Below are 12930 nucleotides of genomic sequence, written 5' to 3'. Positions count from 1 at the left end.
AAAAATATTAAAAATTTTGTTTAATTTTGACTTTTATTTGTTACTTTCTAATAATGCATTTTGTCTCCTTTGTTTCTACCACCATAGTGCAAGAGTTTATCATAGATTTTAAAATGGGCACACTATGATTTGCCTCATTTGTGTATATTAAAATTGTATATGTGTTTGAAGGCACACAACTATAAATATTGGCAATAAAAACATCAGAGTTTTTAAAGAATTTCTCAAAATTTACTACATAGTTTAGTTATTTCTGTTACAGATTTTTTTCCAGGTTTCAATGTCTTTGGTACAATTTTTGTTGTTTACATAATTATTAGTTTTTAATGCTTACCTCTTAAAAAAAAAAAATTGCTTTTTACACTTGATTGAAAGTTTAAATCTTTAAGCATAACATAAAATAAAGATTAGCAAATGTTATTTTTGGTTTTAAAAAGTTTTTACAATTATCTTAAAAATTTTTTTACACTTGTTTTTACTCAAAAAACAATTTGTTTTTTTTTTTGAAAAAAAAATTATGTTTTTTAGTTTTATGTTATCTTATGGTTCAATATTAAACCTTTATATGTATTAGAAATAAGTTGTATTGTTGTATACAGTAAAAATGCTTATATGATGCGTTATAATTCATAATGCATAATGACATTTATTTCCTCTAAATTTGAAGTTCAATAATTTATAAAAATATCAACAAATTTGTTTTCTGGAGATTATCTTATTATTTAGGGTGATTAAAGGATTTTGTTTTATCACTAAAGCATGACCTCTTTCATTGTTTATAAACATTCTTGAAAACAGACAGTAGCATCTGATGCTATTGATGGCCAAGTTTTTATGTTGTTTTTTCAATTTCAATGAGTAACGTTAACAGAGAAAAGTTTATATGACTCTAATCCATTTTACTAATCCATATTGTTTTAAGATAAATGTAGATGCAAATGATGTTATTTTATTTTTTTTTTAAAAAAAATTCTACTAAGTTTCAAAAGTTGTTTTTATCTTAAATTTTCTCATTTTCTCATTTGGTTCTCTTGTGAAAAATTTATAGTTTCAATTTTTTGATTAAATCAGGATTTTTAAGTCAAGCTAAACACTTAAATAAATGAGTTCAAGTTGAAATAAATCAGCATTTCAGTTATTAAAAAAATATTATTATAAAAAAGAAATTTTCTGTGAGCTTTTTTTTTATATATATTGCATATTTTAAGATAAATTGTATTGCTGTTGCTGCACTTGACAAAATACATTTTTTTTAAATTTTAATTGTTTAATAATTTGCTTGTCTTTGTATATATATATATATATATATATATATATATATATATATATATATATATATATATATATATATATATATATATATATATATATATATATATATATAAAATGGTTACTCACAATCTGCAAATCATTTTTGTGATAGTATCTAGTTATTTACAAACAAAATACAAACAAAAGAACTACATATAGCTCCTATAGATAATCTTTAAGTTAAAAAAGGCTTAGTTGTTATAATCTGAAATGTTTGCAAAACATCTTTTATATCTTTTAATTATAATATTTAGAGTGTTTCATCTTTTCTAGGAGTATTTTTTTAAAAATATAATTTATTGGTTAACGCAGATTATTTTTATCTTTTAAATATTGATCATCTTAAAATACCAAAAATAATTACTACCTGAACTCAAACTGCACCAAACTGAATTCTAATCACTTTTAATGATGATAATTATTTTTAAAAAATGTCTTATTGAATTGTTTGATAAAGTTCAATATCAAACAAAAATATTTTGCTATCATTAATAATCATTTGTCAATTTTTAAATTATTAAATAAAAATTTCTAAATATTCAACAGAATTCTATTTCGGAAATTGAAGCATATGATTATCAATTATAGTGGGATTTCTTGATTGATATTGAACTTTAGTAAGCAGCTCAATAAGACATTCTAAAATTAATTATCACCATTAAAACTGACTAAAATTCTATTGAAGATTATAAAAAATTGATTGTATACTCTCTATGAATTGATTGTATAACTAACTATGAATAACTTGATGTAACTTGAAATAAATTGATTCTATGAATAACTTAACGTAATTTACTTTTCCTTTTATTGCATAAAAGTTAAGGTACAGAGTCTTTAGTTAGAGATAAATTTCATTTAGTTATGGTATTTTGTAAACAAACTTTTGTAATAGATTTTACATTTAATAAGATAGCAATTTTTAAACTTTAAAACATACATACATACACACATACATACATACATACATACATACATACATACATACATACATACATACATACATACATACATACATACATACATACATACATACATACATACATACATACATACATACATACATACATACATACATACATACATACATACATACATACATACATACATACTGTAACTCAACAATATGAAGGAGAAGGCTTTTAAGAGTATTAATTATTGGAAATTTGTAGTGGTAAAAATATGCTGATCTTGGATTCCTGGAAGCCAGGAATAAAAAAACTTGTTTTTTAATGTTATGCATTTAAGTTGCACTTTTTTTTCTAGAAGATTTACATTTTATATCTATTTAAAATTTTCATATGGTAATAGGTGGTTCGTTTGTTGCTCTTACATTACTTGGTAAAGACAACTCATCTACAAAACCAGGTAAGCTGTAAACTTTATAAATTTGTTTTCTATTTTTATGTAGTTACTGAATATTGCATAAGTTTTTGTTAGGTTACTGAATCTGACATAAAAGTATACTGAAAAAATTACTGATTATGTTAACCAACAAAATATATTACTGGTTATGTCAACCAACAAAAGCAAGCAGAGAGTTAATCTCTCTGCTTGTCTTAGTTGCTGCTCGTTGCTAAATTTAAATATTAAATTTAATAATTTTTTTAAACTTTAAATAATAAGTCACTAAGTGATATTTTATAAACATAAGTATGCTTTTTAACATCTAAATTTCATCAGTTAAAAAGAAAGTAGTTATTGATATGAATTATTGGTAGTTTTTTTCTCCTAATAAACAAAGAACTTCTTAAAGTCTTTACAAAATCCTATCAGCTAAATTAAATGAAGCTAATGTAATTACTAGTGTGTTACTATGATTATCAAGCAAGATAATCAACTACTATTTTTCTTTTTTTCTTTTCCTGCATATTTTAATGTGATAATAATTAATGTGATTTAATTTTGTTATCTAGTTGAGCAAACTAACCTTACTAGTCATAGAAGGTCTGCTTCTCTTGGAAACAATCTTGCTTCATTTGCAGTAAGACTTTTTTATTAGTTTAAAATAAACTTTTAATTTTAAATTAGTTTTGCAAATAATGCTGGGGATTTGATGGTATTTTTGAAGACTTTTAGGTATTTTAAGCATCTTATGTTAGCTTTATATTAAATATGAAACATAAAAGATGGGGTATGCTCATACTGAAGTTGTCAAAACAAATGTCAGTTTAATATTCAAATATGAATGGGATTAAAATTGTCTAGCCATTAAGTGGGAACATTTTACCTAGTGTTGATCTTTTAAAAGTTCCTAGACAGGTTAAACAAATCAACAACAAGGTTAGCAGGATGACAACTTTATTTACATCCATGATGAAGGTTAAACAAAAAGGACAAGGAAAAAGATGAAGCAGATTTTTACAGTTATTTAGATTAGTATCATTTATTAGGTTTTGTAACAGGAAATATGTCCATGTATATATGTATGTGCATAAGTGTGTGTGTGTGTGTGTGTGTGTGTGTGTGTGTGTGTGTGTGTGTGTGTGTGTGTGTGTGTGTGTGTGTGCATATCACAACAGTGTGTGTTACAGAAGTATAGTCATAATAGTGCAAAATCATTATAGAGTGTGTAAGAATATAATTTGTTAAAATAGCAGTCATAAAAAGTATGTCATACAAGTGTGCAATTTTAACCCTTTAGCGCCCACCAGGGCTTAAAATTTTCAAAAAATTCCAAAAACTTCAAAAAGAAATTGTTTTAGGGCCTAGATTTTGAATTAAAAAATAAAATTTTAAAATTTCACTAACAAACCCAATTTTGTCATTGTAGCATATCTGCTACAATGGGAATTCGAGGGAAAAAATAACAAAAGCTTTCTTAAGAAAAAAAAATTTTGTATTTAAGTATATAAAGAAATATTAAAGAAATTTGAAAATTGAAACTTTGCTATTGATTTCATTTTACAAAGTCTCTTCTTATTAAATAAAAAACATGTAAAGAAATATATCTTATAAGACAGTTTACAATCATTTATACTATAAATATAAACAAATTTTAAATGCCATTAATGGTAGTCATGATAACAATTTCTGTCTTTATTTAAGCATAACCAAACATTGCACTTTTTGCAACGAATATAAGAAAAACCAGTTTTGCATTTCTTACACCGCTGCCGTTTGTCACTATGAGTTGGTAAGTGGTCAAATCCATCCAGACGGATATCTTTTGTAGGATTACTCTGAACAGCAGCAGCTCTTTTAGTTGGTATAGGTATTGCATCAAGAGATGCTCTTCCAGCTTTTCTTTTTACAACAGTTACCAAGCTAGAAGCTACTGCAGCTTGAAAATTTTTTAGAGGCATGAATTTCTTACTGGGGCAAATAAATTTTAAGTCCCGACGATACAAAAACCAGGCATTTGATAACGCAATAAGAAGGGTATGTGCCCATATATATATATACCATCTATGGCATTTTAAATTTGGTTTGTAGAATGAGCACATCATATCCAGTTTGTCAACTCCACCCATATTTTTATTATAAAACTGGACTATGTATGGTTGCTTTACCATAATATATTTCCGGGTTTTTCTATCATAACGCCTTACTGAGTTGATTGGTTCAATACTAGCAAAAGATGAAATTAAAGTAACTGCCTTGTTATCTATCCAAGAAACAGCTATGTTATTAGATTTGATGTCAGTACGATAGTCAAACGATCCACGCCCTTGATTTTTCAATTCTTTTTCAGAAGTGAATGGGCATTTGTTAAGGCGCTTAAGGCAAGCTGTTCCAACATACCATATTCTACGCTTTTTTAGCTCATCTAGCAAAGGCAATGAAGAAAAGTAATTGTCAGCAAATATTTTAAAATTATGATTTTCTGGCAAAGTTGAGGTCATTTTAATTACAACAGATGCCCCGACACCATGAGGAGAAACTTCATCTTTCTTTTTTATTTCTTTTCCTTGATATAAATCAAAGTCATACAAATACCCGCTGACACCACATCTACCCCAAAGTTTGAACCCCCATTTATTGGGTTTTTTTGGAAGGTATTGCTTCAAAAATGACCTTCCTTTGAAGGCAACCATTATCTCATCAATTGATTGATTTTCCTCAGGAGAAACTTTTAAGAAATTTTCTCGCAGTTTTTCCAACCAAGGTCTTAATTTCCAAGCCCTATCATTTTTCTTTACTTCATCTGTCACCTTTGAATTGTCAACAAAGTGTAGATAGCGGAGGATAGAAAGAAATCTATTCCTTGATAATATTGAACTTACTCCATCATAATTCATGAAGGTTTCCCAATAAGATCTCACAGATGGTAGTTTTACAAGACCCATACGAAAAAAAACACCAATAAAAGACTCTATTTCATTCGATGTGACAGAAATGTTTGTACCTGATGACTGGCAACTATATAAACTAGATTGTTCAGCAATAATGTCTATAAGATTGTCATCAACAAACATTTTAAAATATTTGTATGGAGTGGTAGTTTCATCCGGAATAGGTTTAATAGGTACCTCTCGAAAAGTAATATCACCAATCAAATCATTATCTAGTGGAACCTTTTTCCAAAGTGGTAAACTTGCTTTTTTTTGTTTTTTGTTGTTGATTATTTTGGATTGTTTTGGGAGTGGGACTGAAAAGTTGGAATGGAGCATATCATCACCTGTACTACTTTCTTGGGTAAGAGACTCCGATATTGGAAAAATAATGTTGTCATTGTTGTCATCATGCACAACCTTAGTATTGCTTACAACTGCAGTTGAAACATCAGGTTCAAATTCAGAGTCTGACTCACTAAGATCCTCAAAATCACTTTCACCATCAAGAATAAATGCTAGAGCATCTTCAATATTTAACTTTTTATTTTTATTCATCTTAAGAAAAACAATATATGTGCATATATATATATATATATATATATATATATATATATATATATATATATATATATATATATATATATATATATATATATATATATATATATATATATATATATATATATATATTGGTAACAATGTATACTTAAAAAGCCCATTGTTGCATATATGATACATGTAAATTCAGATAGGGTTTTGTGATAGTTTCAAAAAGAGAAAACTCTCTTAAATACTTCTAAAACTTACATGTGTTATTAATTTACAATAAAATAAACAAATAAGCTTTAATATTCATAAAAAAAAAAGGAAAAACATTCTTTGAAAATACCTTGTCTGACAACAATCATCCGATTTTTAAAAAGGCGATTTTGATGTGTTTTTAAGTCTTGATTATTCAATTATTATGACCTTGCTAAATCGGATCAACAAAAATATGTTGTAAATATGCTACTAAAGGTGTTTTTGAGATCACTGTGTTGACAGGATGGCCATAAAAGGTTTCTGAAGTTATGTAGCAGATCTGCTACACGGGGCGCTAAAGGGTTAAACTGTTGTTAATTCTAAGTGCATATAATAATTCATGATAAAAATTAATAATGGAAAAATTATAAAATTGTAAAAATTCAAAGTTAATTCTTAAAAGCTTCAAAAAGTCAATAATTAAAAAAAGAGCATCAAAAATTCAAAATAATTAAATACTAAATGTTATCTCAAAGCTGGTGTACCATGCAGATAATCAAAAATTTACCAATATCATGCAGATAATCAAAAATTTAACTGTTGCAATAATCAGCCACAATAAAATTGATTCTTTGTTCTTTGCTTACAAAGTATTATTGCAAAATTAAGTCTCTGAAAGTTAGAACCATTAAGATTATATCATTAATATATTATTGATAAGACATCCTCATGATTAAATAGTTTGTCTAGATAAAAGATTACATTTTGACATATTGCTACCTCTTTTTTCATGTTAATTCTCTTACTATTTTGTTTTAGGAATGTTTTTTTTTTTAATTTAATAATTTATATTATCTAGAACTCTGTAAAGCCAACATCTGAGCGTGCAGGAGATATAGAACGCACCCTAAATCAAGAACGTGAATATCATAAGGTACTGATGATGATGATGATGATGATGATGATGATGATGATGATGATGATGATGATGATGATGATCATGATCATGATGATGATGATCATGATGATGATCATGATCATGATCATGATCATGATGATGATCATGATCATGATCATGATCATGATCATGATCATGATCATGATGATCATGATCATGATCATGATGATAAAGATGATGATCATGATCATGATGATGATGATGATCATGATGATCATGATCATGATCATGATCATGATCATGATGATCACCATGATAATTATGATGATGATCATGATCATGATCATGATGATCACCATGATAATTATGATGATCATGATGATCATGATTATCATGATCATGATGATCATGATGATAATCATGATTATCATGATCATGATGATGATTATGATGACAAAAGGGCCTAAATCACTCGTCATAGAAACACATCTTGAATGATAGTTCATTTTTCCTCTTGTACAGATTCTACCAATAAGTAAGTATAATACAAGTAGGAAAACATGCTTGAAAAAACTTGTGGAAATTGCAATTAAGTTTTATCACTGGTTGCAACACTGATTAACACGACTTTTGTCATTTATTTATTTTCCTCCTTTTTCTATAAGGTAAACATAAAAGCATAAATTTCATTTGGCATCAAGTTTTCATCGATTGCTAAATCCCATTTTAGTTCATTCAACATAGAAACTGGTCAGCATTAGTTCAAAAATGGTATGCACCATTCTTCATATCTACAAAATAATCAAATTTTGTTTTTTGATTTTAGAAAGTTTTGGAAGAGTATTTGCGATCACCAACCATAAAGTCTCAGCAAGATGTAATTTTTTGCTTACTAATATATTTATGTTATATTAACAAGTAATATTTTAAATTAATTTTTAAGATTTTGTTACTAAATATCTTCTATATAAAAAGGGTAAAAAAAAATCAGCTTTTGAATTGAGTAAATTGAATGTGACTTTTTTAAATTTTTAACATAAGTTTAACAGTTGAGCTATTAATGACTAGTGTTTATGAAGTATAAATAATTACTAATTGTTTTGTGAATATAGCTTGCTGACTGTGAAACCCGTTTAGCTGCTTTAGAAAATCAGTTAAAAGTACTTACTTCAAATAATAAGGTAATACTAAAAATACTAATCCGTTTCCATTCAAAGTATTGAAAAGAAGTTCTAGTAGTTTTAATGTAAGAACATACCCATTTTTTTTTAAAAAAAATAGCCTAATAAATGCCTATTTTGTTTATAACCTTATGTTGTACACTTTTACTGTTGTAGCATTTGTTTTATCCAAATACCAACACCTTCTAATATATGACCTTTACTGATTCAAAATCAGTAAAGGTCAGATAATAAGAGGTGTTAATTTTTGGATATCTTTTTTGTCAATTACTTTTACTGAGTATTTTCAGGTTTTTACTTAAAATTGTAGAAAAATAATTTATCTGGGTATGACTTGATATTACTAATTTTGTTTGATCAATTCATAGCCCATCTAGATTTAGTCCTGAAGCTTAAATACCTCCAATTAGATCTTAATATGTCAAGAAACCTATTTGGATTCAGAATCAAAATCAAAAGCATAAGTTTCAACAGATAAAAAAAAAAGCTCATATAAAGTTTTATCAAGCAAACGTGAAATTGAATGACTTTTTTTTATATATTTGAATAAGTTATTTTTTTAGTTATTTTTTTAACTTAAACACCATATTGCTATTTGGAGGAAATTATTGTAAAGATCAGGGTGTTTTTGAAGAAAACTCTCCAACTGTAAAGAGCAAATATTTTCCATAACTGCAATTTCAGATCCTGTTACTATTTTTTAAATAAAATCCTTTTCCTGAATATTCTGATTCCATATTGAAAGTGCGAATTCCATATTCCCACATATTTGAAATCAAAATCAATATAATATTTGAAAATTTTGCTTCTCTATAATGTAATAGGTAGTGATTAGATTTAGGGCTGTCTTTAGCAATAGTTGTAACTTGAGACCATTGTAATCCAATTTTTAAGTAAAAATTTAAATCATTCTCTTTACAATTAAAAACATAATTATTTTAAAGAATAAACCTCCGTTATCTAATAAATTTCTTTCAGACTTTGGTAGGACCATGTGTTTCCAATATATTTTTTAAGCTCAGAAGGAGGAGAATATACTTCTAGGATAAATACTTCCAGAAAATTGCTGTATATAACTTATTTTGTGTTCACCAGGTTCAGCATCTCAGCAGTTTTACTAGGATCAAAATTCCTCCTAAGAATATTAAAGTTTTCTAATTTTCTTTTATGAGCAGCAAAGCTAAACCTGTTTTTAGCTGTATTGTGTCCCAGTTTAGAGTTACTTTCATCATTAACATTAACTGTCTTTCAGCAAAGTACTTTCTGCTTACTAATAACTTTTAGCAACAGTACATATACATATATATATATATATATATATATATATATATATATATATATATATATATATATATATATATATATATATATATATATATATATATATATATATATAATATATATATATATAATATATATGTATATATGCATATGCATAAACCGTTAAATTTCAATAATTTGTAAATCCATAGGATTTATTTGAAATATAATATTTAACAGGGTAAATAAACTTAAAATCTATATACAAACTTTCAAATGTCTATTTATACAATTTTAAAAACTGCATTTAAAACTCTTAAAATATTCTCTAAAATATTTTATTTTTGTGACATTGAACCAATATTGAAATTTATGAAGTTCGCATTGTGATATCCCTTTCTAAACAACAATGTACAATTTAATTCTTTGGAACCAAATTGTTCTCAGGTGGGCCTACCAATAATATAAACATTAATCTAAATGCTGCTTTCATTGTTAGTGAGTTCTGCTCAGAAGAGATAATAATATTAATTGTAAAAACACATCGAACTGTTGAAAAATTAAGGTATTTATTGTGGTATTCAGGTATTGAAGAACTAATTTATTGGAACCATTTGAAGAATGATGTTAAAAACTATATAAATGTTTTCCATTTGCTTAATGCTTTGTGTTTTCTTTTAGATTATTTAAAAGATTATCAAAATTAAATATTCAAAAGCAAAAGATTTTCTATAAAACTTTGGTAATCTATTTAATAAAATTTCTATTCTAGTCCAGCTTGAGTCAAGCTGCACGTCAAGTATTTCGACCAGGTTCAGAAGTTCCATCATGGAATCGTGCTTCTCCTCAATTACGACCTTTTTCTACTAGTGTTCAAAAAGCAACTGATGTCTCTACTGGTTTGAGTGAGTTAAACAAACTTCATCCTCGAGAAGGAATTGAAAATCAAAACCTTCAGGAGCAGTGTCCGCCTAGAGTGAGTAGTCCTACACCCAGTGTAAAATTTTCTTCATCAGCAAGTATCAGGCAAGCTTCTAAGGTTAGTCTTAAATATTAACAAATTTGTGTTCAATTTTTATATTAATATGTAAATATCAAAATTCATATTTATTACAATATAGTTAAAAAATCATATTTGTTATTTTATAGTTATCATCATAGTATGCAAAAAGTACATAAATAAATTTTCTAATCTTTTTAGTTAACTTTTCTGTCAAAAAAAAAAAACTTTCATAAATGTGCAAATAATTCTGTAACTATGGTTTTTCTGTTTACATTTTAATCTTGCTGTGTGGCCTTTAGGTTGTCAGAAATCAAAACTTTAAATGAAATTCTTTTCAATATCATAAAACAAGTAAAAGAATTTTCTAAAATTTTGAACTCTGTTGCTTATTGATTTATAGTGGTTAATTGACTTAATTATTAGCAAGCTGAAAATTCTCTTGTGGAAGCTATTGTTTAACGAAAAATGAATTTTTTTATATGTTGTTTGTTGTTGACTTTTCAACCCTTTCATTGTATGTTTTTTCTTAAATAAATCTTTTGTTTTCTCCCAATATTTACTCTAATGTACAAATTTAAAATACTTCTTCTTAGTTGTGTTATTAAAACATTTTCATGTTGATATGGAGGCTGAAGCAAGTTTAATTCAATTTATAAAAATTTCAAACTTTGTTTTCTCTAAAAAAGATATCTGTTTTCTGCCTAAAATAGTTTTTCTGTTTTTTGTTTGGTTTTCTGGATATTTTCATTGAACTGTCTTGTGTTTGCTTTCAAAACATTTTTTCTCTTTTTTGTTGTTTTTACTGTTGTTGAACTGTTTAAATTTTGTCAAAGCAAAAGATTTTATTTTGTTAAAAAAGTTTGACAAGAGTTTTTATCAGTAAAATAATTTCACAAAATAATATGTTTAAATGCAATCTAATGTAATTTAATTATACTGGTTAATTACAGTCTAATATGGCTTAACTATAATGGTCAAATGCAGTTTAACAATTGTTTAAGCATCATTAAGATGTTTTTGCTAATTTTGCTGTGTTTAGTTCCTGAGGGTTTTTTACAGAAGTATTTTCCATAGATAGTTATATGCATTAAAATCTTTTATGCATCTTGTAGATATTCATAGAGTACCATAAACACAAACTCATAGAGTACCATAACCAACCAGTAGCTTTCAATTACACATTTATTATGTCATATCATTTTTATAAAGGATTTTTTATGAACCAATTTTATGGTATTTATTTGATAAAATTATAATTTTTTGTAAGTATGTATTATCAAATATTTTATATCAAAAATTAAAAAAAGTTCTTTTTTTATCTTGCATAAAAAGTATAATTTGCTTTTGCTGTAATATGATCCTGTTACTTAATGTCAGAAAATCAATTTTCATTATTTGCTACTTTCATTGCTACTTTTGGTTTTTAGTTTCTTATGCTTTTCGGTTTGTTTGTTATGATTTAACATTATTTATTCATTGAAGATAAAATTTTATCTTTATAAAATTTTTTTTTTTAAATAAAAACTGTTGATAATAATTTATTTTTGATAGGAAAATTAAAGAATATGTTGCATAATGTCTTAATATTAAAATATTTTTTGGTAATTGTCATGTGAAACTGGTGATGGAAAATGAGATGAAAACTTCAGAGATTTCAAAAAATTGATTTTGTACGATGTTTGAATTTCCTTAGATCTAAACTTTTTTGATTGACACTGATTGGTTACAATTTTTTTTTTATCAACAATGATTGGTTGCAATCTTTTTTGATCAACACTGATTGATTACAATCTTTGACACCATTAAGTTGGTGTTTACAACAAAATACAAAAACAAGTAAAAAAACTCAGCAATTTTTTTGAAATGAATAATTGATATCTTGTTAATCATTCTTGTACAGGTAAAAAATCCTGTAGACTCAAATTTGAAAAATTTTCTTAAAGTGGTTAATAAAAAATGAAAATAATTGTATGAAACATGAATGCTTACTGTTTGGTCTTATTGTTTTAGTATTTTAAATGATATAAAAGTATAATGGTAATGTTTTATTGATCGGTCACCTCTTAAATATCTTTCAACCAATCAAAATGCTTCATCTATCTTGGTATTATCAATTGTTAGTTTCATAATTTTCAGCATGTTGATGCTTTGTTAAATTTCTCCTACCTATTATACTGCTGGTATTTCAGCAATCCTAATATAAATCTAATAATCAAAAGGAAATTTTTTTGATGAAATTTAAAAAAAAAAAAATTTTTTTTC

General features: G+C 26.1%; 1 protein-coding gene across 7 annotated transcripts in view; it reads left to right on the top strand.

Moving 5' to 3' along the window:
- Positions 1 to 12930, top strand: part of LOC145190847 (rho guanine nucleotide exchange factor 12-like) — a 37037-nt gene that overhangs the window by 1703 nt on the left and 22404 nt on the right. For 2 of the 7 annotated variants that reach the window (XR_016444793.1, XM_090066027.1), the window contains exons 5-10: positions 2620 to 2676; positions 3225 to 3292; positions 7186 to 7260; positions 8051 to 8101; positions 8337 to 8405; positions 10438 to 10704. Coding sequence is in view for 2 of the 7 variants with exons in the window: in XM_090066027.1 (XP_089922153.1) it covers positions 2620 to 2676; positions 3225 to 3292; positions 7186 to 7260; positions 8051 to 8101; positions 8337 to 8405; positions 10438 to 10704 (587 nt within the window). In the remaining 5 variants the exon portion in view is untranslated. Of the gene's footprint in view, positions 1 to 2115; positions 2135 to 2619; positions 2677 to 3224; positions 3293 to 7185; positions 7261 to 8050; positions 8102 to 8336; positions 8406 to 10437; positions 10705 to 12217; positions 12339 to 12384; positions 12505 to 12673; positions 12773 to 12930 lie in introns of those variants that run through there. The other 5 variants (XM_090066029.1, XM_090066028.1, XM_090066030.1 and 2 more) reach the window with 5 other exon arrangements.

Source organism: Hydra viridissima, unplaced genomic scaffold (genome assembly GCF_058129835.1).
Source record: "Hydra viridissima isolate aposymbiotic clone 2 unplaced genomic scaffold, HvirCarnegie_v1 scaffold_11, whole genome shotgun sequence".
NCBI lineage: Eukaryota > Metazoa > Cnidaria > Hydrozoa > Anthoathecata > Hydridae > Hydra > Hydra viridissima.
This window is presented reverse-complemented; position numbering and strand designations above follow the sequence as displayed.